The sequence below is a fragment of the Mercenaria mercenaria genome, unplaced genomic scaffold (assembly GCF_021730395.1).
Source record: "Mercenaria mercenaria strain notata unplaced genomic scaffold, MADL_Memer_1 contig_3077, whole genome shotgun sequence".
Classification (NCBI taxonomy): Eukaryota; Metazoa; Mollusca; class Bivalvia; order Venerida; family Veneridae; genus Mercenaria; species Mercenaria mercenaria.
The window spans coordinates 1-27,997 of NW_026461183.1; the positions used below are offsets into that span (position 1 = coordinate 1).

Here is a 27,997-nt window from a genome sequence, read left to right on the forward strand (position 1 = left end):
GATCTTAAAGGCGTTTAACTGTCCGGAAGTGGGGCCCCTTCAGGCAGTCCTTTTCCAAAATTCAATGTTTATATCAGTACACTGACACTTGTTTCGTAGAGTAATATACATGTTTTACATGCTGTCCAATTTTCATCTGAAACAACTCTTTCTATTATTTGGTGTTGTTTGATTTTTTTCTCAAAACGTAAGGCAAAGCGTTAAGACCTGCAGGCGCACAACAGAGCGAACTTGTGAAAAGGGTAATAACATTGGCATACAGTACAGTATAATTAAATAATGTATGTGTTTGAAAATGCTGTTAGAAAATATGTAATATACAACAATGCATAACCTTAAACAATAATCATGAAATAGATAATTATGTGACTTGAATATTTACTGCTATGAAAATGTAACATTTTAGTTCGACATTTCAAAGAAAAAGTAGAGCTTTTGCACTCGCCCGGCGTCGGCGTTGGATAGATTTAATTAAGTCAAATATCTGTGTTACTTTCAAATCTGTTGACTTGAAACTTTAAATGTTTATTAACTATCAGAGTTTACACCAGGATAAGCAATCTCCATAATCTGATTTGAGTTTTGATAGAGTTATGCTCCTTTTTAACTTAGAACTTTTTGGTTAAAGTTTTATGTAACGTCCAATATATCTGTTACTTTTAAAGCTATTGACTATTAAGCCCCTTTTACTGGCAATGCTCTAATTCAGAGTCAAGTACAGAGAAAACTCGAGCGTGCTGTCTTACGGACAGCTCTTGTTCTTACTTTAATTTTTAATGGGTTAAATTTGTTGAAACAAAGTCTCAATTAAGGTCAGAAATGGAGAGTTATGTGCATTTACATTATTCTAATCTGGGATTGGAAAATTTGAAGATATAAATTGGTCTGAACACAACACATAATGTAAATTCTTTACCCCACCCACTTTCGTATACAAATGCTGATCATTCGGACAGGAAACACAGAAACAACAGAAAGTTACATGCATCAATACGTATTTAACCTTACCAAAATAATGGAGATTGATGTTATCAAATAAATTAGTATGTTTTTTTTATCCAATTTTCAATGAAATAAATCCGATTTTTGTAGCAACTCAGTTTGGTAAATCATCTGAAGAAAATGAAGTAACTGAATAAGGGGAAGTAATTTTAATGCAACTAAATATAATTATAATGATACATTGTACGCAGTAAAGTCCATTTTAGAAGAATCTGGGACTGGAATTATAACCATTTGTACACTGTTACGTCCGTAAAAAATAGAGCACTAACAAATTATGGCTTAATTTTTTTCAATGGGGCGAGCGCGAGCAAAACGATTAACGTGTTAATACATCTTTCCAAAAACAGTTATTATTTGTGACTGGCTGTGCTTCTAAAGACTCTACCCTTACCTTTGGTGTTAAACCAAAATATATTTTATCAGAAGCCAAATGGTCTACTGACCTACAAACCCTTTGTACAAACTCAGTGTGCGTGAATAAATGGATTGAAATGCTTACAATCTGTCGTCTCGTACTACGCTGATTTTTGATATATATTACAAAGCTATTTAATATGAAACGCGATTAAATGTGTTTAATGTTTTTCTCATGCATAGACATTATCATAACATTCTCCCAATTTAAAGCATTTTATTTTTTCATTTTCAGTTTTAAGAAGCGTTTCACAGAAACTGATTCAGTCTTACAGTGTCTGTCACAAATGTACACAGCTTTAACAAAGGAAGACTATGAAGATGACTGGAAAGAGACTAAAACTGTGTCTCAAAAAGACAAAGGAAAATCGCCAACGCCTATCTCACATGTTAAATTTGTGATTGAGGACGTGTGTAGAAAAATCAGCCGAAGGTATAAAACATTTTTAACTTCCTACTGCAACATAACGACGTATTTTTTCGTTTTAACTAAAATTGTAATATCTATTTGAATAACTGAGATTTCTTCCCATAACACATACTAACTGAAGCTTTGTCACGGAATAGCTTGTAATGTTTTTAAGAATACAAGTTTCAGCTATTTACGTAAATGATCTTATTTTAAGTTCAGCGGACGCTGTTGGGGAGCGGTGCCGAAAACATATTGATCAACTTAAAGAAACAAATAAACAGCTGGAAGAAGAGAAAATGACACTTCTGACAAGGTATTTCTTTTAAAGACTAACCAAGTTAGATTAATCGAGCTGAAACATTCTCTTTGACTCTATAGTGTTCTATTATTTTCGCCGCCCAGCGGATGGAGATATATTACTTCAGTTTTGTCCGCCTGTCTGAAGGGTGTTAAGTCTGTGTATCAAAACTTTTGTCTGCGCAAGGCGGATTTACACTAAACTTCATAAAGGTTATCATTGCTAGGTCCAGTTCTGCAACACCGGTGTGTTCTGGTTCATTTAGTTAGAGTTATGACCCTTATTTGGTCGAAATCTATGCCATTATGGCGACTTCGCTTCTATTACAGAAGCCTTTCAAAAGTTATCGGTGCAATACCTTGTTGTACATATTGTTGGCATTTTCTGGTTCAGTGATTTTCAATAATTTAACGCCCCTTGGGTAGTCGTGTTTAATCTCGCCCGCGCAACTGCTGTCTTACCACCAGGACGAATTACACCAAACTTCATAAATAACATCATTTGCATGTCATGGGCATATTCCGTTTCAGTGATTTTCAGCGGAGTTATGGACTTTTGTTTATTTTTATGATGTTTTGGCAACTTCTCTTGCACCATTCAACATATTTCCACCAAACGTTATAGTTGTAAGTGCTCCGCATAGTTGTGCATATCATTGACATGTTCCGGTTCAGAGATTTTCAGGGGTGTTATGGCTCTTGATTTGCCGAATTAAACAGTGCTTAAACAGCTTGTCTGTTACCATTAGGCTGCATTTGATCAAACTTCACAGGAGTGATAATTATCAAGCCGTTCGAATGTTATGGTTTTCAGTTTAACATATTCTTTTTATTGTTGTTTTACTACCGGCAAAGTTCCAGTTGATTGGGTTAATATATCATAAACCCGATCACTAAATCTCCTACAACTGACCCAAGATGCGCACTCTACGTAGGGCAAAACGACGTGACCGCACAATATAAATTACGTTAAAGTTGTATTGCATTTCAATTTATCGGATCAATAATTAGTTTGTTTTATAGTAAATATCCACCACAAGACAATGGAAAACATATGTAGATCTTTGCAAACCCACAGCTGATATACTTTAACAAAGGAAGTTTAAAATAAAATGTTCAATTAACAAAGTTCAGCCTTTGATTTTGTATCCAATTATACCCAAATGGGATTAATTCATTCCGTATTCAAAAAATAATAATCATCTTAAAATTGTTATTTTTTATTTCTATCGATTCTTTGAATTTGAAATTTGTTATTTGGCAATATCGGATGGTGAATGTAGCGGTCAGATTTAATAGAGAGGGGGGCGGGTAGTGGGGAAAGGTGTTCTACTTACATTCTTTATCTGTTGTTAAACGATGTTCCTATTCTTTGCGGAATTCAAGTTTATCATATTTTTGATTAATTTACGGGTAATGAATGCGCACGATACATTTTCGATATGAAAAAGATCCAGCATGTAAACATAAGAGATAAAAAAATAGAAATTCATATTAGGTATTTCCGTCAGTATGTAGTTACAGTCCTTGATATGATTCAGATCTTACGAATTTAGATTTTTTATAACTACACTTTCATCGTTATAAAAAGAAATGTCCATTAAAGTTCCAAAGTATATTCTTATAGATTTTAAAACACTAGATATCACGTGAAATGTTTATTTTTGATTCACAAAACAGCCCCGCCACGTGATATATTAATCCGAGTGCGTTCTTATTATGGCATTGATGACCGAAGGGGTTAAAGTATGTCACATCAGAGCCATCTTATATGCTTCAGTAACTTTTATGATCCACTCTGATTAGGGGACACCCTCGAAATAAAGTTAGGATCTTGATTACCTAGGTGACCTATGTTTTATCATGTCATTAGCATAATAGTTACGTAATATTTTCCGGTATATTACTTTAAAAAACAACTTCTGTGACATGGAGCGGCGACCCCTAAGTATATAGATGTCATTCAAGTCGGAGAAAAATATATACAACAACTATATTAAGTTGTGGAAAAAGTAGATAAAATGAAAAAAAAATATGACATTTTTAAATGTAATGAATAAGTTTTATACTTGTATGATGTGTGGAAATGTTTGTTCTTTTCTGACGAAAATAAGAATAAAGCAGGCTTTTCAGCTAAGATATAATTAATAACATACATGTCTTTAAAACAATTCGTAATATAATGATAATTTATGTAGGTTTTCTTTTGCCACACGTAAAGAGCGCATGCACGTTAAAATCATAACATCCGTGAAATAGCATAGCAACCAATAGTTTGTGTTAAAAGGTCTATACTGCTATTAGGGTTTTAATTGAAACGCTACAAGAATGATTGGTATGGAACCTTGTTGCAAACATGTTACGTGTTTTATATTGGAATAGGTTATTGTCCATAAAGTTTACAAAGAGTCCGTGTTGACATTCTTGTCTGTGCTATTTGTCATTAAGCTCTGACTAGAATTTATCAAAAGGTCACAGAAAGAAATGCTACTAGATCTAATACAAAATGCGCCCATTATCTATTACGGAGTTATGAACATTTGAGTTTAAGTGAGTGAGAGTTTTCTACTTGAAGTCTTAAGTAGAGTCATTTCCAGCATTCTTGTTCAGGCTATTTCTCAATAAGCACTGGCTGGAATTCATAGAAACTTCGCAAGTAATTTCACTACCAAAATGAGATGCGCATAATTTCGACATTTCCTAGTACAAATATTAATGGCATATTTATGACCCTTTAATGTTAACGTTTGAATGAGATATGTCATGTTTATTCCTATACTATAATGTGAGTTTTGATTGAAACAAAATTGTTTCGAATGAAATCTTGTTGCACATATATAACAGGTTTTACAATGAAATATTTTTTGCACTTTGATTTAAGACATAAAGTCAACATAATGATTTTGTTTTGATTTCATCTCAAAATCGCAAATCGGATTACAACTTTATTTCAGTATTCATTAAACGTACAAAATATATCAAAATGTATAATAAAAAAGATATTGTGGCCGCATTAAAATGTTCAGTTTCGAAAAATCACTTTTTGAGTTTGTTTGCATAATTGACAAATTAGAACGGGCTAAACCTGAAATTATTCCCAGCTGGATATACGTTTACGTTATTCCCAGTAAGTTCTCCGTACGTCTTTGAATTGGTGGTCTCAGGTTTATAATGTGGAATTTTAAGCAAAAAACATGTAGGTCAATGTCAAGGTTTCAGACCGCTTTAATTCAAATTCAAATTTATTGGCATAATCAGCAAACAAGTTGCCTTTGGCCATTTACAACACAAAAAAACTATGGCAAAGACAAAAATAAATACAAGTACAATGTAGTAATGAATATTAAATATATCTATATATACACACACATTATCGTACAACATACATTTAAGAAACAGTTAAAATTTCCAAGGCATTTTTCCTAATTGACATACATTCTTTAATATATTTAGATACTTTTACTTGCAAACGTTTACTTTTTGTCGACATAAACGTGAAAAATTTCTGTACACAAGGCCAAAAAATATTGTTAAAATATGTTCTTCTTACTGTTCTATATGTGTCACAACATAGCATAAAATGATATTCTAATTCAAATGTATCTTGACTACATAGCTTACACAGTCTGTTTTCTCTTTCAATACCTCTATATCTACCAAATTCAATCTCTAAGTTGTGAGAAGACAATCTTAAACTAGAAAAATGTTTTCTCAGATCATCGTTTGTGATATTAGAAAGATAATCTTCGAATACAAAATCTGTTTTATATTTACAATAGTAATCCAATTTTGGCATGGTGTTAATAGCTCCTCTCCATTCTTGAATGTACTGATCACGAATTCTACGTTGTATAATCGGGTAATAATTTACATTTACATCATAATCACGCCTTACATTACCAAAACCAAGATGATCAATGACTGAATTAATTCTAGTTGCCCAACAATTTGCTTGTACATTTTGACAGAGATCATTATACATTTTAAACATAGGTGAATCATTATTTTTATGCCCCCGAAGGAAGGCATATAGTTTTTGAACCGTCTGTCGGTCTGTCCGCAATTTTCGTGTCCGGTCCATATCTTTGTCATCCATGGATGGATTTTCAAATAAGTTGGCATGAATGTGTACCACAGTAAGACGACATGTCGCGCGCAAGACCCAGGTCCGTAGCTCAAAGGTCAAGGTCACACTTAGACGTTAAAGGTCATTTTTCATGATAGTGCATTGATGGGCGTGTCCGGTCCATATCTTTGTCATCCATGGATGGATTTTCAAGTAACTACGCATAAATGTGTGGCACAGTAAGACGACGTGTCGCGCGCAAGACCCAGGTCTGTAGCTCAAAGGTCAAGGTCACACTTAGACGTTAAAGATCATATTTCATGATAGTGCATTGATGGGCGTGTCCGGTCCATATATATGTCATTCATGCATGGATTTTAAAATTATTGGGCATGAATGAGTACCACAGTAAGACGACGTGTCGCGCGCAAGACCAAGGTCCGTAGCTCAAAAGTCGGCCATAACTATTCATTCAAAGTGCCATCGGGGGCATGTGTCATCCTATGGAGACAGCTCTTGTTCATAATTTTTAACCAACATTTTATTGATCTTTCTCTACAGATGATTGATAATGGGAATCTTCCCAGCTCTCCAAGTACTGCACTATTTGGAGTTTGATATTTGACTCCAAGGATATATTTGCAAAATCTTATATGTAGTTTATCAACATATTTGTAACTAGTATTATTATAGATTCCCCACACTTCAGCACCATACAGTTATATTGGTACCACCATTTTGTCAAACAATGAGGGTTTGGTTTTAATATCAAAATCTACTTTATCGAACAATGATAAAAGATTATGACAATTTCTAAGCGCTTGATCATGTAGAGATTTTACAGCTCCTGACATATTACAGGTGTATGTAAATTTTACATATTCGCATATTTTCAGACTGTCTAAATTTGCTGGAGCAAACCTTACAGACAACAATCCGAATATTGCAGACCTCAGTGATCCGAACAGGCCAACCAAATTGGCCGAGGAATACTCAGAGCTGTACGACAATGAATGGACAAATGCTTATGAATGTCTACAAAAGTCAAAAAAGTCTGAAGAAGACATACAAACTATTCTTACTAATATCATAAAGGTACTGCGTAAATTTTATAGAATATAGGGATGCACTGTATGATTAGAATATGAATTATTGCATAAAAACCGCATTAAACAAGGCAAAAATATGCATTAATGCTGTTCAATCACGATAAACAAAACAATAGATAGTGACAGGTCTGCGTTCTGGCCACAGAATGGAGAAAAACGTCAATGCGCCAAATATGCAGTGGTTACACATGTTAATCAAATTTCCTTGTGTACGGTACGATACCTATTTTGGCCAACAGGCCTAACGTTATCAAATGTTCCGAGGCGGGGAACCAGCTTCTGCTAGGCCATTGACGACTCCAGACGTTTCCAGAGACGATGGTAATGTGTAAATTAATAATATGATTTTATAAGTGTGCATTTGCATTGTAAAATTATGAACTCAAATTGCGTAAAGTTAATACAGCGCAAAAAGTTGAATAGCACAATGATTCCGGAATGTCGAACTCTGCGAATTAAATTTATTCATCAAGCATAAATCTATAATTGGTTAAACTAAAATGTTGATAAGAATACTTCAAGTTGCATTCAAAGCATTCCAAGACCTTAATGATTAATGAGTCTCAAACAACGATGAACCAGACCTTGATGAGACTCGACTGGACTCAACATAGTGAAAAATTGTGAAAAGCCACACAAAATCAAAGTACCGATGAAAGGTGGTTTATGTTAGCACGTATATAAAAAGAATCTATTCCTAAAATGGCACAAGCGCTAACAGCGCTTTGATAGTTAGAAAACCAATACATAGTAGGATGATACTGAGGTTTAGTGATATATACAGTTATGCATTCAAACACCCTGTAAAGTAATAGGCAATAGTATAGTATAGTTGAACTATTTTTTTGCTAGACATGTGCACTTGCAAGTTTGTGATTAAGTCCACGGCTACCTCAAAAGTGGTTATAGAATAGGCCAAATGTTACCGTCTGTAACATTAATGACAGGTGGTAAATTATTCAGCATTTAACTATATTGTACAGCGGATAGATACGAAATAGGTGTGAGACAGTCTGTTCTTGGTTAAATTCTGCGCGGTTACATGGAGAAGGTGATTTTGTTAAATCACCTAAAAATCAAGTGAAAACTGAGCAGTGAACAGATTTTGAGGCAGTTATGGTTTCTCAAACTTTGTGTAAAAAGTTATACAATATTAGTTTTTATACGCCCGATGGGACGTATTATGTTATGACGCCGGTGTCCGTCTGTCCGGCCGTCCGTTCGTGCGTCTGCTTGTCCGTCCGTTGGCAATTTCGTTGCCGCTCTGTAACTCTTGAACCCCTTGAAGGACTTCGAAGAAATTTGACACAAATGTTCACCACATCGAGACGATGTGCAAAGCGCACACACTGGATGGCTCACTTCAATATCAATGTCATACTTAGAGGTCAAAGGTCGTATGACTTTGTTTCGTGTCCGCTCTGTACCTCTTGAACTGCTTGAAGGATTTTAAAGAAAATTGGCAGAAAGTTGGGGAGTGTGGATGAATTTTGCAGTTGTATGGGTTCGAATATGAAACACCTCCCTTATATTCTGGGTTTAAGAATGTTTATTAGTAGTTCAGTAACAGTTTGGTAGTTTTCAAATTAAAACTTAAATAAACGAAAAGCATGGAGATATTTTTTGATCATTATTAACAACTTTTAGATTGATCGACTTAGCTATTTTTTTAGCTGTAAATACGAATTACCAGAATTGGCTCTTTAAATATTTTTATTTTTTCTATTTTTTTTTTTGCTACGTTTTCCACATCATCATGATCTTGCACACATGCTAAATAAATAATTAATTTCTTATTTAACTTTTCGAATAACAGCAAAAAAGAAAAAAAATACTTTTTTTTAAAACGTTACTATTATCTAAAATTCACAAGACATATGATCCTACCGCGTCAAACTCTCAGTAAAATCAAGCCTTTGCGATTGTACTTCCGAAACTGAATTTTATTGTAGGGTCTATGGTACTAACTAATGCGGTTGATTTATGTAAGATGTTAATATGATAGTACAGACACATTCCGGTACAAAAGTGACGCGTTCTAGCTTTTGTATTTCTTAAAAGTTTATTTTAGATGTATGGTTCATCATGTTATGTAACATCAGCGTATTTTTTCTTTTCACAGGAGGCATATTCTGTATGTGGGTATATTGGAAAAAGACAAGATACTGTTATTAGATCAGAACTTCTCTCTCCTGGCGACAGTTATAGCAATGTTAGTACCGTCCTTAACTAATACTTCTTACTTACTGGAATAAAGTTTCGCACTCATATGGAAGTATGAAATCTGTATAGAGAACCTGGTTAGAAAAGTACTTTGATCTTTGTTCTTTGACAGTTTTTGAATTAAACTTTGTTTTAAATATCGTATACACTTTGTGTAAACAGATATAAAGGAAATCAATTTATTTTGTCTCCCACCACACAGTGGTGAGACATATTGTTTTACTCCTATCTGTGTGTGTGTGTGTGTCTGTCACAAATACTGCCCGCACTCTAAGTCGAACATTCTCATCCGATCGTCACCAAACTTGAACAAAATGTGTTTGTCAATAAGTTCTCGGCCATGTTACATAACTAGCCAAATCGGCCCAGACTTCGGAATTATGGCCCTTGAAATTTGTTTTTGATAACGCTAGCACTGAAACTCTGATAAGCCAGTTGAGGTCTTGGTGCATGATTGACTCGTATGCTACTATTCAGATGATTAGGCAGTTGTGGGAGACATGCGCTTGAAACTATTGTTTGTTGTATATGTCACATTTGCATTTGAGTGAATAATTTATATTTAACATAAGACGATGCATGCCATCACTCGCTGTCAAAGTGATATTCGAGGTAAGAAGGAACTGTTTGCACCGCTTTGTGCCCATCTTCTTCATTGTTTTAATAACTTTGACATTTCTCTGTACTTTTAGGAAACACTTGATAAAGGATCACAGACGAGAAAAAAATCCGCCCGTCAATCCGCTCCTGAAAAGTCGAAGGTAATTATCAGAAACGACATCACCTTAATCGATTAGATTAAAATATATATGTTTATCGTTATTGTTCACATTGTTCACAGTTTTTGTAGCAATCCAATCGATGAACAAATCAGGTTTGCATAAAAATATTTGTTTTAAGATAACAAAATCCCCGTTTAGTCTTGAAAATATATTTTATTGCACATAAAACATTCTTATAATAAGATTTTTTGAATGCCGGATACTGTTCTGTATTGCAAACGAAACTAGACTCGTTCGTAATAGTCCCAAGATTTTGACGTTTTAGGATAGACTGATTATTGAATGACTTACATGTATAAAATGTATCCTATTTGTATGTTACCAAATTCAACATAATGTTACAAATGTAACGAAAATTATAGACTGTTTCTATCAATAAATGTTTTGAATGTTTAATATAAACGAAGGACATGTTATCATATGTCATAACCTAACTTCGATCAAACGTGTTTCGTTGATTCAATATTGTATTAATTGAGTCTTCGTGTCATCGTATGGTTACATCAATGTATATACGTGTATATTAACATTAGACAAAGACAGAATATTTTCATAAAAGATAAAAGACTATTTTATATGCAGTAAAAGGAAGTTTCAATTATTTATGGAGTCAAATATCTGTTACATTCATATTTGACTAAAATGTGTGCAAAATATCAGATTTTTTTGAAAGACATATTTTGTAGTTCTAAAGGGCATAAAAACTAAAAACTAAAAACATAAAAACCATGACGCATTATTGATATCTTATTTCAATAAATCATTTTAAACATCTTTTTGTCGAAATGGCGGTGAATATAGGAATTGGTTGCGTCCATCCATCTCTGTATTTGCCCTGACTATCTCATCTATAAAAGGATTTAAGTACATGGCACAACTATTCCCAGTTACGATGTGTCGCTTGCATTACCCCATTCTCATCCATCAGATGTTCGTCAAAATCCCGAGACGAACGTTCATCCGGAGAACCACGGTAGACCTCTGGTATGCGAGAATGGCATTACCCTTTCACAGCTGTTAAGCCAAATCTAATGATTCCTGTACAAACGAAAATATATCATTGATATGATACCTCGCATATGGCGAGGTATATTTTACTTTACCTACAGCTTCTGTGTATTACACATAATTTCAAACTAGACATTTTAGTCAATCACAGTGACAGTACATTCATTACATAACGGCCCACCGGCCCATAACCAGATTATTTTACAAGTATACAATAAACACATGGAATGATGTTTATGATGATGATGATGATGACAAAATATTAAATAAGGTGAGCCTATATATCAGCATTCTGCTAGGTCTCCAAAATTACCCTACGTTCTTGAAATGCATAGAAAGCATACATAGCTAAATTTGTTACGTCACGAGTTTCAGCACATTAACATATTAAAGTTATGTACATTTATAATTTCAAAATATTTTTCAGTAGGGACATATTTTTTATATATGGCAGCTTTGGGCAATTAAAATAAAGTTTCACTTCGTCTCTATACCAAAATTTCATAATTTAGAAGTTCTGTCTTCTTTCAGAGTATGTGGTATCTCTCTATTCCTAAGTTTAGCAAAATAATGTCTAAATTTTCTTATATTAACGTAATTCAATTGTGATTTATGAATGAAATAAAACTAATACTGACGATACGAATACAATTTTGAGTTGTCTGTAATTGCCCCTAACAATTCTTGAAAGTATGGAACCTTTAAACGTTGTGCGACTTTTATCATAAATACATTTTCTTATTTATACGTTATCAAACCAAAAATACCTGTAAATAACTTTGGTCAACTCCACTGGTTTTCAGGTGTAAGAAAATTATTATGCGATAATGTTTTTGGTATATTTAAAGCTTCTTTTGGTCGCGTTTATATAATGGGTATTAAAACAGCTGCATTAACAGCATTTTGACTTACACACTTAAAACGTTTACAAGCATAATAATGAATTAGTTCCGTTAAGTTTTAGCCATTGTATATCCCAAATTTTCGATCCGTACAGTAAAATAAATGAAATGAAATGAAAGTAAAATAAAAAGACATTTCTAGGTAATTGACCGCACTCGTATAATCTCGATAATAGCGACACAAGGACTCGTTTAGCCTTTAAAGCTTGATCACTTGCCATTCTAGCACGCGAGAGTTGTCGAGTAAACGTTACAACATTACAGAAACTGTTAACCGTTTCAACTTCCCCAGCATACATGTAATTCCAGTTTTCATATTTTGATAATATAGACACTAACATTTTCAAAGATAGAAATACATTAAATAAAGTATAGAAATTGATTTCCAAGTCCTTTAAATAACAAAAAAAAGCTGATTTAGCAAATTTATTATAGTTCTGTTTATATAAACTTTAAACTTTATTTTTCAACTTAGGTTTGCATCAAGTAAACAACATAAGCATCATTTCCATAGTTATACAGTGAATAATGGCGGCATATCAAATTAACATATTCACGGTGTATATGCATATCAGATCCCTCTCTGTGGAAAATGAGAAAACGGGACACTCTTTGTGGTAAACAATGAACTCCAACGTTAGTGAGCTCGGAAAATCGAAATTTTCGTCCTAAACACATTTTTGCGCATAAAAAACATATGAGCTACGGAATGATGTAGCTATATACCATTGTTTTTTATCGTTACATTTAATTTATCAGTTGACACAAGTCCAAACGAAGATAGAATGTAGCCGGAGGTACTGGCTTGGATAAACATCGTGCGATGTTTATGAAACTTAAATACGACTTTCCTTGAATATAGCAAGTAGCTAATACCTTAGATGTGAAGCCGTTGATCCCATCGTATTTGTAAATACACAATATGTGGTTATTTTCATCATATTTCCTTAAAAACGCCCTACTTCCGATTTCGTTAATGCACCGGATCCCTCTCAGTCGGCTCAATTTTGCCTCACAGGATCCTGTTTGCTAGAAAACAATTCTTCCAATTTGAAAAAGTTCGGATTAACAGTAATAGCATTTCAAATACTTTTTTCTTTCATTAACATTTTTTTGGCATATAAAAAGATAATGAAATTCATCTCCTACATCGTTATTACAAAAAGTACATTTTCTTTCATAAGATGGTAATCCCTGCCATCTTCCCATTTCCACGGGTAATCTGTGGTTTCTAGTAAAAAAAAACACGCATAATCGATAGGCTACGTCTAGATGACAAAAGATTGATGTAAGCACTTTTATGAAAATTAGTTTTAGCAGCTTTGTAAATATTAGTGCCTGATGTATTTTGTAAATTAGAATTCCATTTCTGTATAAAGTTGTCTCTAAATTTTTGACAAATTCACCCTATCAACCATCTGTCATTTAAAAACAACTCTGACTGTACCATACACCCGAAAATCCGGATGAACATAATAAATACTTAACATTGTCGATCCACTGGGACCTTACAGTACCTGAAATATTCATTTCATATATCATTCTGTAAACTTTACAAGACAAATTTTCAGTATTTTCATTAGAATATTTAATAAGTTTTATTCAAAACGAAATAACTCTTCTATAGATATCAATACATACTGGAAAGATACCAAGTTCACCACATATCACATATGACGGTGTTGACTTCTTAAGTTTAAAAATATATTTGTAAAATTTCAACTGAACTTTTTCAATACAATCAACATTTCCAAAACCCAAAATTTCACAACCATACAGTAATACTGGTTTACCATTTTATTAAAGAGATCTATTTGCAGTTCATATGACAAATTAAGGGGTTTAATTAAAAAAAAAACAAAAAAACAATGCTTTATTTCCTTGGTCCGCTATATATTTCTTTGTTGTAAAAAAGGACCCACCCTTGGTAAAACAAATGCCAAGGTAGTTGTAATCCATGACGATTTCTACCAGACTGTTTCCATTATAAAAATTCAACTTTCGTCTGGTTCTACCTTTACCAAAAATGAGTATTTTTGTTTTATCAACATAAATTTTCAATTTTCACTGGTCACAATATGATTTAAATACATTTAAGGCATTTTGTAAATCGTTTTCAGATTCCACAAATATCACAGTATCATCTGCAAATAAAAGAATCAATAATATCAAGTATATATATAAATTTTCGGCATTTAAATGTTTTGCTAAATCCCTTGACATTTCTGTCACATAGAAAATTTTCTAAGTCATTTAAGAATATACTAAATAAAAATGGCGATCAATTCTCGCCTTATCTCACACCAACATTACAATTGAAAAAGTTTGTACAGCCTTCACTAGTTACCACCATCGACTTAATACTACTATATAAGTTATATTTGACATTAAGACATTAATCTTCTCCCGTTGCAATTTATACCACAAGCCATTTCTCCAAACAGAGTCAAATGCCTGTTTGAAATCTACAGAACAACAATACAATTTCTTTTTACTAGACTGTACAATATCTTAAGTATAAATACTAGTAAATTATCACAAATTGAGTGAGATTTTCTAAAACTTGCCTGTGAAGATTTATTAGTCGTACATTTTCAGCATATAAATTTAATCTATTATTCAAGATGCATGTAAATAGTTTTTCAAAACAACTCAAAAGTGATATAGACCTATAATATTCAGGTAGGCAAGGGTCTACTTTATTTTTATATATTGGTTTAACTATACCAATAGTCCAAGATTCTGGAATTACTCCAGTATCATATACAACATTAAACAATTAACAATATAATGAAAGCATAATATTAGAAGATGCTTTGATCTGTTCATTTACAATATTGTCAATACCCGATGCTTTAAATGAGATGTGAAACCAAAATTTGTAGTCCTGTTTGGCGCCATATAACCTATACTGTGTTGGTGCGCCGTAAAACCCAAATAAACAAGTGAATGAAGTATTGCCATGCAATACAAAGTCCCCTACTGGAAGGCACCTAGTTTTCTCTAGTGCAGTATAACATAATGAACTGATATCTGTCAATGATGTATAAACAGTATTGTACTATATATACAATATGTTATAACAACACACTTGGATTAAAATGTGCATATATAAAAACCCACAGTTGTTTTCATATCGAATTTGTTTGGCAGATTATAAAAAAGTTATCATATATGTTATTTATAGTAACAACAAAGGGAAATTAATCCTAAAAAAATCTTTATAATATAAGTCCACAAGAAACTCTTTACCAGGTAGAGATAGGTCAAAATACACCTAAAAATTGGATGTAACATGCATGTTGTTCCACAGAAATGTTGTCTCCTTTTTTCTCTACGGCCAGTAATAAAAAAGTTACAATATAATCTATTTCTTGTAAAACAAAGGGACGTAATTCTAAAATCAAGGGTGTCTCATGGTAAACATTTGGTCCAAGTTACAACAAAATCCCTCCATGCATGAAGAAGAAATGCTCCGGACAAAGTCATTTTTGAATTTGACCTTTGACCTCTAAATATGACCTTGACCTTAGATCTAGGGACCTGGTTCTTGCGCATGACAATCCGTCTTATGTTGATGAACATTTGTGCCAAGTTACATCAAAATCCCTCCATGCATGAAGAAGAAATGCTCAAGACAAAGTCATTCTTTTGTTTGACATTTGGTCTCTAAGTGTGACCTTGACATAAGACCTTGGGCCCGGATTTTGCGCATGACATGTTGTCTCATCCAGGGGAATATTTGTGCCAACTGATATTTAAATCCTGTTTTGCATGACAAAGTGATACACCGGACAGGAAAAAAATCCTATTGACCTTTGATCTCCAAGTGTGACCTTGACCTCTGAACTAGGGTTCTGGGTGTTGCGCATGACACGTCGTCTCATCATGGGGAACATTTATGCCAAGTAACATTGTAATCCCTTGATGGATGACAGAGTTCTGGATCGGACAGGAAAAAAAACTTATTGACATTTGAGCTCCAATTGTGACCTTGACCTTTGAGCTACGGGTCCGGGTTTTGCGCTTGACACATTGTCTCATCATGAGGAACATTTGTGCCAAGTAATATTAAAATCCTTTCATAGATGGCAGAGTTATGGACCGGACAGGAAAAGAACTCTGTTGACCTTTGACCCCCAATTGTGACCTTGACCTTTGAGCTAGGGGTCCGGGATTTGCGCATGACATGTCGTCTCATCATGGGTAATACTTATGCCAAGTGATATTAAAATCCCCTAATGAATGGCAGAGTTATGGATCGGACACGAAACAGACCCTGTTCATGCTATGTTAACATTTGACTGCTAAGTGTGACCTTGACCTTTGAGCTAGGGGTCTGAAAGTTGTGCTTGACACATCGTCTTATTATGAGGTACATTGGTGCCAAGTAATATTAAAATCCCTTCATGGATGGGAGAGTTATGGACCGGATAGGAAAAAGCCCTGTTGACCTTTGACCTCCAATTGTGACCTTGATCTTTGAGCTACGGGTCCGGGTTTTGCGCAAGACACGTTATCTCATCATGGGGAACATTTGTGCCAAGTAATATTAAAATCCCTTCATGGATGACAGAGTTATGGACCGGACACGGAATTGCGGACGGAAGGACGGACTTCCGGACGGACGGAAAAGCGCATTCCTATAGTCCCCGAAACTGGTTTTCAACCAGTAGGGGACTAATAAATAAATAAATTGCTATATTTAAGAGATTTAATAACTTTTAATATTTCAGCTCCAGTAATTGCCGAATTAAGGTATTAGGCCCCTAATAGTAATGTTTAAAAAATGGCATTTGCTTGGTATTCTTACAGCTGACCGTGCTTCGCACTTTGTTGCAAATTTTCAAAAACTTTTACCGTGCTGTTTTTTTATAAATTTTGTGTTATTTATGGTATTTCCTCAAGCTCAAGAAGAGACAAATTTCAAAGTGGCGACCTTTATCCAAAACGTTTGCAGAAAATTCATTATACCATTATTTTTTATGAAAGAATCATCAAACTATTGATAAATAATTATAAAACTAAAAAATAAAAGTGTTAGTATCATTTTTTCTAGGGTGCCTCAAGTAAACGGATTTAATGAGACAAAATCTATCTCCAACATTGAAAAAATAAGGTCGAATCCTGCGGGTCTGTTTTGAATTTTGCTCACTTGATTCAAAAATAACTGTGGGGCAGAAGTAAAACCTATCTACATTTCTTCCACAATATGTAATCTAAAGAATGCAGGCAAAATAGAGAACTTTTCCCACACGTAACTCAGCATATTTAAAGATGTCTAACTCCCTTCTATTTCAGAGGTAGATTCACTTTGAACAGCAAGAAATCGCTTATCAAATGAATATTTTCCACTTCTGTACAATAAATCAATGACAAGTCTTGAAAGAAGTAAAAACTTACTAGAAAAAAAGAAAAATAAGGGGAAAAAATGTTGGTCCCAGTGGGGCTTGAACCTACGCCTCCCTGAAAATTGCGGTCAAAGTAGGTTTATGGTAGAAATTGAATACTCTTCAAAAAGGAGATACTCTATTATGGGCCTAATACCTTAATATCTTCTGTTAAAATGTCATTGTGTTCAGTAATAAACAGACCATCAGTTTCGTCTCCAGAGTCCTCTGTATTCAGATTACTATAAAACTCAAAAAAGTCATTAAGTCTTGCACTTGTTTCTGCTACCTGACCTTTAGGGTTTATAATTTTCCAATAAAGTTTCGAATTGCTAGATTTTAATGCCTTTAGATTTTCCATTCTTTCATGGGTATAACGATGTTGAGCGTAATGCATCGTGACAAGGTGAGCTGTTGTGATCGCGCAGCGTCCGTCGTCCGTGCGTCCGTAAACTTTTGCTTGTGACCACTCTAGAGGTCACATTTTTCATGGGATCTTTATGAAAGTTAATCAGAATGTTCATCTTGATGATATCTAGGTCAAGTTCGAAACTGGGTCACGTATGATCCAAAACTAGGTCAGTAGTTCTAAAAATAGAAAAACCTTGTGACCTCTCTACAGACCATACTTTTCAATGGATCTTCATGAAAATTAGTCAGAATGTTCACCTTGATGATATCTAGGTCAAATTCGAAACTGGGTTACGTGCCTTCAAAAACTAGGTCAGTAGGTCAAATAATAAAAAAAGCTTATGACGTCTCTAGAGGCCATATTTTTCATGGGATCTGTATGAAAGTTAGTCTGAATGTTCATCTTGATGATGTCCAGGTCAAGTTCGAAACCAGGTAAACTGCGGTCAAAAACTAGGTCAGTAGGTCTAAAACCTTGTGACCTCTCTATGGGATCTGTATGAAAGTAAGTCTGAACGCTCATCTTGATGATATCTAGGTCAGTTTCGAAACTGGGCCATGTGCCGTCAAAAACAAGGTCAGTAGGTCAAATAATTAAAAAAACCTTTTGACCTCTCTAGAGGCCATATTTTTCATGGGATATGTATGACAGTTGGTCTGAATATTCATCTGGATGATATCTAGGTCAAGTTTGAAACTGGGTCAACTGCGTTCAGAAATAGGTCAGTAGGTCTTAAAATAGAAAAACCTTTTGACCTCTCTAGAGGCCATATTTTTCAATGGATCTTCATGAAAATTGGTCAGAATGTTCACCTTGATGATATCTAGGTAAAATTTGAAACTGGGTCATGTGCGGTCAAAAACTAGGTCAGTAGGTATAAAAATAGAAAAACCTTGTGACCTCTCTAGAGGCCATACTTTTCATGAGATCTTCATGAAAATTGGTGAGAATGTTCATCTTGATGATATCTAGGTCAAGTTCAAAACTGGGTCACGTGCCTTTAAAAACTAGGTCATTAGGTCAAATAATAGAAAAACCTTGTGACCTCTCTAGAGGCCATATTTTTCAATGGATTTTTATGAAAATTGGTCAGAATTTTTATCTTGATGATATCTTGGTCAAGTTTAAAACTGGGTCACATGAGCTCAAAAACTAGGTCACTATGTCAAATAATAGAAAAAACTATGTCATACTCAGTTCAAAACTGGGTCATGTGGGGACAGGTGAGCGATTCAGGACCATCATGGTCCTCTTGTTTAGCTCAGCTGAACAATACTCAGGTGAGTTTTTCTGATCGCTAGATGTCCGGCGCCCGTCTGCTGTCTGTCGTCTGTCTGTCGTCCGTCAACATTTAGCTTGTGTATGCGATAGAGGCTGTATTTTTCAACTGATCTTCATGAAATTTGGTCAGAATGATTACCTTGAAGAAATCTAGGCCAAGTTCGAAAATAGGTTATCTGGGGTCAAAAACTAGGTCACTAGGTTAAATCAAGGAAAAACCTTGTGTATGCGATAGAGGCTGTATTTTCCAATTGATCTTCATGAATTTTTGTCAGAATGATAATCTTGATAAAATCTAGGCCGAATTTGAAAATTGGTCATCTGGGGTCAAAAACTAGATCACTATGTCAAATCAAGGAAAAACCTTGTGTATGCGATAGAGGCTGTATTTTTCAATTGATCTTCATGAATATTGGTCAGAATGATTGCCTTGATGAAGTCTAGGACGAGTTCGAAAATGGATCATCTGAGGTCAAAAATAGGTCACTAGGTCAAATTAAGGAAAAACCTTGTGTATGCGATAGAGGCTGTATTTTTCAATTGATCTTCATGAATATTGGTCAGAATGATAACGTTGATGAAATCTAGGCCGATTTCGAAAAAGGGTAATCTGGGTTCAAAAACTAGGTCACTAGGTCAAATCTAGGAACAACCTTGTGTATGCGATAGAAGCTGTATTTTTCAGTTGATCTTCATGAAATTTGGTCAGAATGATGGCCTTGGTAAAATCTAAGTCAGATTTGAATATGGGTTATCTGGCATCAAAAACTAGGTCACTAGGTCATATCAAATAAAATACTTGTTTAAAGTCAAGAGACCACATTTTTGGTCCAATTCTAATGAAAATTGCCCAGAATATTTGTTTCCATGAAATCCCTTGGTCAAACATGTTTAAACTGTTATGGTGTGTTTCACAGGTGAGCGACCTAGGGCCATGTTGGCCCTCTTGTTATATTTCTTACTGACTGTTTTAAGAAGCTTTCTATAAAATTCCGTTTTAAACATATCATACGCTTTTCTAGTTTTGTGTTAAACATTTCTAGCATTTCTACATGAAGCATCAAACCAAGGGTTAGTATCAATTATATTTTTTTATTTTATTTGGCTTTTTTTCCTGACATTCAATGTTCCAAATGACTGTCTAGAACTATTATCAAAGACTTTCCCTATTTCTGTAACAATATCATTTAAGTCATCTGTAGAAATAATACCATTATATGTCAAATTTTCTATTCGAGTTTCTATTTCAGCAATTTAAGATATCTAAATTTTCAATAAATATCTCAGATTTATCAAAGTCCCATAGTTTTGTAACAGGTTCCATACTTATATCTTTAGCATTTTTATCTATATTTGTAACATGACTATCTACGTCGTCTTTGCATTTTAATGATACTGCTACTGCGTAATGGACATCAGAAAATAAATCACAGAAATCAAAAACCTCCAATTCCTGAATATGCTTAAAGACATGAGAAGTTGATAAAAAAATAAGCAACGACACTCGCATTTCTACATGTAGTTTTGGGATTGGTGTAATCTGGCTCTGCTCTGCCGTTTAAAATAAATTTACAAAAATCTAACATTTGATACCTATACCCATTTAATGAGCTGACTTTCTATTTAAAGGGATATGAAATAATTCAATTTTTTTAAATAACTGTCTCTTCAAAGATTAGACAAAAAACTGTCAACTGTTACGAAATCTTGTCTATCGCTATATCTAGAGTTGTAATCTCCAAACAACAATATATTTTCATCATTTAAACAATATCTGAACAATTCATTTTGTATCTCAGTGTATGGATCTTCATTAGCATATCTTGATCCGTATGGCGGAATATATATAACTCCGCATTTGATGTTTGATTCACCAAAACATAGATGGGAAATTTTAAAGAACAATACCAGATTGCTAGATCTTACATGATCTACAACTACAAAAGGTGCATTTTTCACAAATAAGGCGATTCCGCCAGAGTTATACCTTGACAGCTTCTTTCTGCTGTGTAAAAACACAGAAAATCCGGGTACAGAAATATTGTCAGTATCGTCAATGTCTCGAAAATCTGGGCAACATAATTTTGTATTTAAACCACAAACATTCAGGGATAATACCTTTAGTAAAGTAGGTTTATTTTGTTATTAACGTCTATTGTGGATAACAAAAGCCGTTCCCCGCTCCGTCCTAACTATTGACATCGCTGGCATAAGAATCCCGTGCGCTGTCTGACATCTGATCGATTTCATTGTTAGTAGATAGCTGATTTATTGAATGACCTGACTCACTGCTGACGGAATAGAAACCGCGTCATTTTCTGGGTCGTTTTCTCGCTGCTTTTTAAACATCAATAACAGAAGTTTTAATATTTAAATCAAAGTTATAATCCACAAAGAACGACAACTCTTGACTTAGGCCTGTACTTACAAGCAGAGATTACTATTAGTTTCTTTCCCATGCAATTACGTAATTGAGTGGAAAATGAACACAATATCATACCTTTGTTTGCTTAACAAAAACATTTAGGATATATTGATATGTGTTTGATTTACTCTTTAAAACCTGCTTCATATGTTTTTGTCAGCTTACTAATGGTAAAAACTAACTTTTAACAAGCCGATAATAAATGAAATAACAGTAAGTATTTTATAACGAATATAATAGTTTTGCTTGCATCAAAATGTCACAGTAGAACAGGTTTTATAATACAGGACAGGTAGGATTATTAAAGATAGAATTTAAGGGGAGCGTTGGTCTAGTGGATATGGTGTCGGCCGCTCAATCCAGGGATCGTGGGTTCGAGCCCTACTGGGGTCACGACCATGACTTCTCATATGACACCAGTACTGGTTTTTTCCAGGAAGCGGACTCGAGAGTGGTTCAAATAAGCTTGAACCTTTCATCACAATCGAGCTAAAACAAATAAGTATAAACTAAAGATAGAATAAAATTGATCTCTATTTCCTATGTCTATATAATATCCCTCCTTCTTTAATAAAATCAGTAAAAAGATCCTTCGGAAGCAAAGAATGCAACCGAGCAGAAAAATTGCAAACTTGGTTTGATTGAGTCTGTTCATGAGAGATAATGAACTATGCAACACCTCTCACGACCCCTAGCACCGGCTTAAGCGGAACTCTTATTACATATCAATTGAATGGACTCCATGATCATAAAAGACCAGAAAATATAACAACACTGAATCCAAGTACGGGGAGATATTTTACAGCCGCCACGCCATTATTTTTAATTTTTGTTTGTTTATTTTAACACCCTTTTCGTAAGAAAATTTATGTAATACATTTAACAATCTTTGTAGGCATATGACTGTATCTGCCGTAATTGCAAGATCGTCTGCAAACAATAGCGATGATATTTCAGTTATATTGGGAAATATTTGAATGCCTTTTACACAGCTTTCTTCGTATTTGACTTGTTCATCAATAAATATTAGAAATAAAATTGGTGATGCCAAACAACCCTATTTTTAAGCCTTCCGGGCAGTTACCATTTTCAGTCAGACACTCATTCGTTCTAACACAAGCTTTCCTTTCGATAATTTTCTCAATTTGTTTCTTTTTATAACCTTGTAATAGGAACAGTTAGATTATTAAGCCTTTGTTAGTTGTTTTCACACCAATACGAATCATGTCTTATTTGTGTTACTATTAATATTATTATTTCCTTCAAATACTTTAACTATGTGATTATTATGTCATGTAATGCGACCCGTAATTGGTAATAAAACAATATTCTATTCTATTCTAGCTAAGCACTTCATAAAGTCTTTAGAACGAACTAACATAAACTTTGCCGCCTGTTTTTGATAGTTGATGTTAATTAATGATTGCTTCTAGAATAAGTGCATAATAAACAGTTGATTAATGATTGCTCCTAGAATAAGTACATAATAAATGGTTGAGTAGCCCTCGCAAAATCCCGTTTGCGCTTTATAAAAATCTTAAGAAATATTAACAAGGAATGTCAGCCTTCTTGGTAATATATCAGTCTCTATTTTACCACATATGTCTAGAAGTGATATACCTCTATAATTTTTAGGTAAACCGATATTACCATTTTCTTAAACAGGGCTTTACTCCACTCTACTGGGAACGTTCCAGTATCATACAGTCTATTGATAGTTTATTAATTAACGGAAATAAGATATCGATTCTATGTAACAAAAAACTGGATCAGTGTAATCTTCACCGCTGCTAGTACTAGTTATAAGACCGGTAGCTGCCCTAAGTCTTTCGTCGTCCATTATTTCAGAATGAATTAAAAATATATTCTTCGAATTCATTTTTCGAATTTCCGCATGTATAATTGGGTCATTTAAATCATCTTCAGCGTTCAAATTAAAAATGTTTTCAAAATATTCCTTTCGCTTATCCGGTGATATCGAATTCGAGTTCGGCATTGTTTTTGAACAGATGCATATAAGTTTTCTTCAAATTGATTAGAAACTTCTGGCAGTCAAATGGCTTATTAATTATTTAACTAAAACACTCTATGCGTTTGGAATCACAGTATTTTCTAAACTCGTTTCTGGCCGAAAAATAAGCGTTCAAATTTTACTCACTTTTGGAGCGCCTAAACTCGAAAAAATTTAAAGTTAAATATTATATATTTTCAATATCAAATAAGCATGTTAGACTTTACCGACGATAAGTTATGTTGATCTTGCTTCCTGTATACTTTCGTAACTTATTAACGCCCGTATTCATGATAGAAATATTTAACTTTACTTCCTTGATTTCTGACGATAAGCCGGTGCTGACTGCTGCCAGAACTCTATTTTCACTTTCCTATGTTACAGTACCTTTTTACAATATCACCCGGCAGTATGTAAAAGGACTTAAGAAAGAACCAAAGGTTACTATACCACTATTTAAGTTTTCAGATGAGGGGATTGACTCACAATATTATGTTCATTACAAAGAGAACAGATTTCTTCTGTATGTAGGATTGTCTTGTAGATGTAAAGTACTATATTGGTAATAGAAAGACAATACATAATAATAACACAGGAAGCAAACATTCTATAGTGAATATCATTTTCTCTGCTAGAAGTATAAGGAGTGTAACTTTCATTATTGTTGCTCATTTTTGCAGACCAAGGTTTCAAGTTCTGAACTCTTATCACATTTAAAACTCTTTTGCAGGATACAAAGGACAAAAGTAAAGGTGAAAGTCTGTCAGCAGTTCAGTCCAAAACAATATCGGAACTTAGGAAGCAAACCGTAACATCTTCGGCTTCCAATGTCATTTCGGTTAGTTGTGGAATAAATTATTTTACAAAATCTCAGTTAAAAGCGTCCATTTTGTCTGTCTACATGTAAGTACATATTTGTGTGCAAAGGTAGGTGGGAGTCTTGGTACGAGGACCTTTTCTGTCCACGGCATTACATAGGTTTAAGTGAGAAAGAAACTATCACAAGTCGCAGTGTATCAGAAAAAAAGATGTCTAGCCTCCATTTTTACCAAAACAATCTTGCTTACTGTCTGCTTATCAGTCTCCTTCGTCAGATCTTATAATCTTCCAGGGGAATTCTGAGACATAATGCAAACTGACAAGTCTGGTCGGAAATATGTGTCCTTTCTTTTTTATTACATAGCTATAAGCATCTGATTGACCAATCAAATTGTATTCAATTGATATTGTAAGCCACCTCAGCTACAGGGTACGTGTTTCAAGATGGTCGGGTATGACACCAAGCCAGATTAAGAAATAACAAAATAGTTATGTATATATGCCAGGATTAATAAAACTGTATTCGTGCATTTGTGCAAAATGTATTGTATGCAGTAGGTATGATTTCAGCATTTACCAGCTCAATACTCATATCAAAATGAACAATTGCGTGAATGATATCGTTGAGTCATTAAATAATGAAGCTGATTGATGAATCTGTCTTGTCTAATTCATGTTGAAATGGTGTTTATTCATATTTCTACGCAGAACAATTACTACACGGGGATAGCCCACGCCAATAGTGGTTCCTGCTTTGCCTTGTCAGCTGTTGACAGATATAAGGCGACGGCGTTCGAAGTTTTCCCTTTGGCACTTTCTAAATTGCTGACAGTCAATCAAGCAAAATACGCATACTTTAGAAATTTCCTACGCCTATGGTTTTGACATAAGAGAAATGTAAATAACAACAACACCAACACGCTGAACAGTGAAAATGCTTCATATTTGTAAACCTCTATTCATGTATAACTTTTACCTTTTTAACATTTTTATTTCAGTATTTTAAAACACATCCGCAGTTTAAAGAATGGTTTGCGACGTCATCACTTGATAGCTACTCTGTTCGCTGCATCAAAATCTGCTGGTTAATGAATATACAGAACCCACCAGTGTACATGGAAAAAGAGGTCAAACCTGGGAGTGAGTTTGATACGTCAAAGTACAAATCATATACAAAAGCTGGAAAGAAATTGGCTTTTGTTGTATGGCCGGCACTATTTCTCCATGAAGGAGGGGCAATACTGACAAAAGGGGTTGCCCAAGGAAAGTAAAGACATGATATAAGCTTACGAAGTCTCTCAAAGCTATCAGTATTGGCTGAAGTGAATTCCAAGTTTACGCTTCCCATAATCATTAATTTATATGATCATCGTCATTTCATGTTATGTTTAAGAAAGTCTTATTAGTCCTATATACTAGTATGTTCCCGTCTTCGCCTTTTTACATGTGACATGAATATGCATAGCAAAACTTGTTTGGTTAAAATACACTGTCAAGTTTCATTAACACGTTCGATATTTTACGAAAAGGTAGAGGTATTGGACTCGCACTTGCGTCGGCGTCCACGTCGCCGCCGATGTCCGATTTGATTAAGCTTTTGTTTGTATGCTCGAATCTCAGTAACCACTTGTAAACTGACTAATACTGCAAAGGTTCAATAACTCTATTTTGCTTTTAAGATCACCTGAGCACGAAGTGATCGGGGTGAGTTGTTGTAATCGCTCAACGTCCGGCGTTCGTACGTCCACACTTTCCTTTAAACATCATCTCCTCTAGACACCATTTGGTGGAAGTTGATAAAACTTGGCCTGGATGTTCCTTGGGTAGTCTTTTTCCAAAGTTTTTCAGATGGTTGCACATAGTGGTTGGTAGTGCTAAAATAGAAAAATCATTAAACGACATCTCCTCCTAAACAGCTGGTCCGATTTTGAAATAATTTCATACAGATGGTCCTTATGAAAAACTCTTCCAAGATTGTTCAAATTATTCTGATTCGTCAAAGAACAGGACTGCCTGAGGGCATGGTCACTTTTCCCTATATTTATGTAATGGAAGCTTTTAAAATATTTTTCCTTGCACAAATAATCTTCCAAAGCTGTTGAAGAAAGCGGTGTATTTCAGGTTAGCGACATAGGGCCATCATGGCCCTCCTGTTACAAAATTATGCCCCTATGTCAATTTACAATAAGCTTGCATCTCAGTACTCAATAATGGGAATGTATTGAAACTTCACAAACTTGTTCACTGTGATGATCTAACGTGTTATTCACAATTTTGATAACTCTGTTGTTTTACATTTACAAATTATGCCTCTATTTCGACTTCCATATTCATTCAGTTAACAAAGCTGTCGAATACTCGAGCATTGTTGTTATCCTCCGACAACTTGTTGATACTCTTTTTTGTATACTGTGGTCTCGTGTCTTTTATGTGGTTGAATACTTTATATTTAAAATGATGTTTAATTCAGTTTCATTTATAAACACTCATGCAGTTTCTTAAGACATGTCAGCGAGTCAGTTACAATAGTTTTGTTTTTCAACTGGCATTCAGACAGTTACTATTCATATATTAAGCATGTTGTCAGGCAGTAACAGGATCTACCTGCATGACAAATAATGGAATCTTTATTTTAATTTGTTTCAAATAAGTAATATTTATTATATAACATTTAATACTTTTGGTACAGATGTACAGATATACATCATATATATATATATGACTACAATAATCACGGTGGCGATACCCTGGGTATGCAGGGGTGCAAAATGGCGGCGGAATCTCTCGATTCAGGTAATATTTTTCATTGTTACTGTCTTAATACTTAATCAATTTTAACGAAATAAAGACGAGTGCCCGCTCATAAGAATACTACACCCTCGGCTATAAAGCTTGGGCTTCTGAGTTTCGTAGTTTTTGTGAAAAGTGCAACGGCGCATTCTGACGGGAAAAATGCAATTGCTATGTAGGGGGGCATTTTTATCAAAATGACTAAACCAACTATCCCCGTGTGTTTCGAAAAACGGCTTGTAGGGCGGAACCGGGCTTTACATGTTCCAAAGCTGTTGTAGAAATTCAGCAAGTGAAATCGCCAGTTTTCGGCATTTCCGGGCGATTGAAAGGAAATGCTATGTGGGGGAGGTGTTTTCATTATGTTATGTGGGGGTGCTTTTGACATGTGGGGGTGACTTAAGGAGATGTCACGGCTGAGATAGTTTAGCATTATTACAATACACAGTCGGTATTGAAATTGTGTTTCCAATACATGTGCTCATTAGATAAATCCTCAATATCTATGTGAAAACAAGGGATGTGTTTTGTATGATTGCAACACTGTGAGTTGCTCTAATTACTGACAAATGACTGAAACAATAGGAATTCGTACGAGAGACGGATAAACAAAACGACAGTGACGTAACAATATATTTTTTATGAGTTGTA

At 34.4% G+C, this 27,997-nt stretch overlaps 1 protein-coding gene across 1 annotated transcript; it reads left to right on the forward strand.

Annotated features, from left to right (window-relative positions):
* Positions 1 to 1,654: 1,654 nt before the first annotated feature.
* On the forward strand, positions 1,655 to 27,365 carry LOC128552714 (uncharacterized; the record flags this gene model as incomplete). The annotated part of the gene is given in 7 exon segments (XM_053533761.1): positions 1,655 to 1,852; positions 2,046 to 2,144; positions 7,091 to 7,289; positions 9,426 to 9,515; positions 10,219 to 10,287; positions 24,468 to 24,575; positions 25,555 to 27,365. Coding segments are annotated over 7 exon segments (1,036 nt in total), but the record flags the coding sequence as incomplete, so codon positions are not given.
* Positions 27,366 to 27,997: the final 632 nt, after the last annotated feature.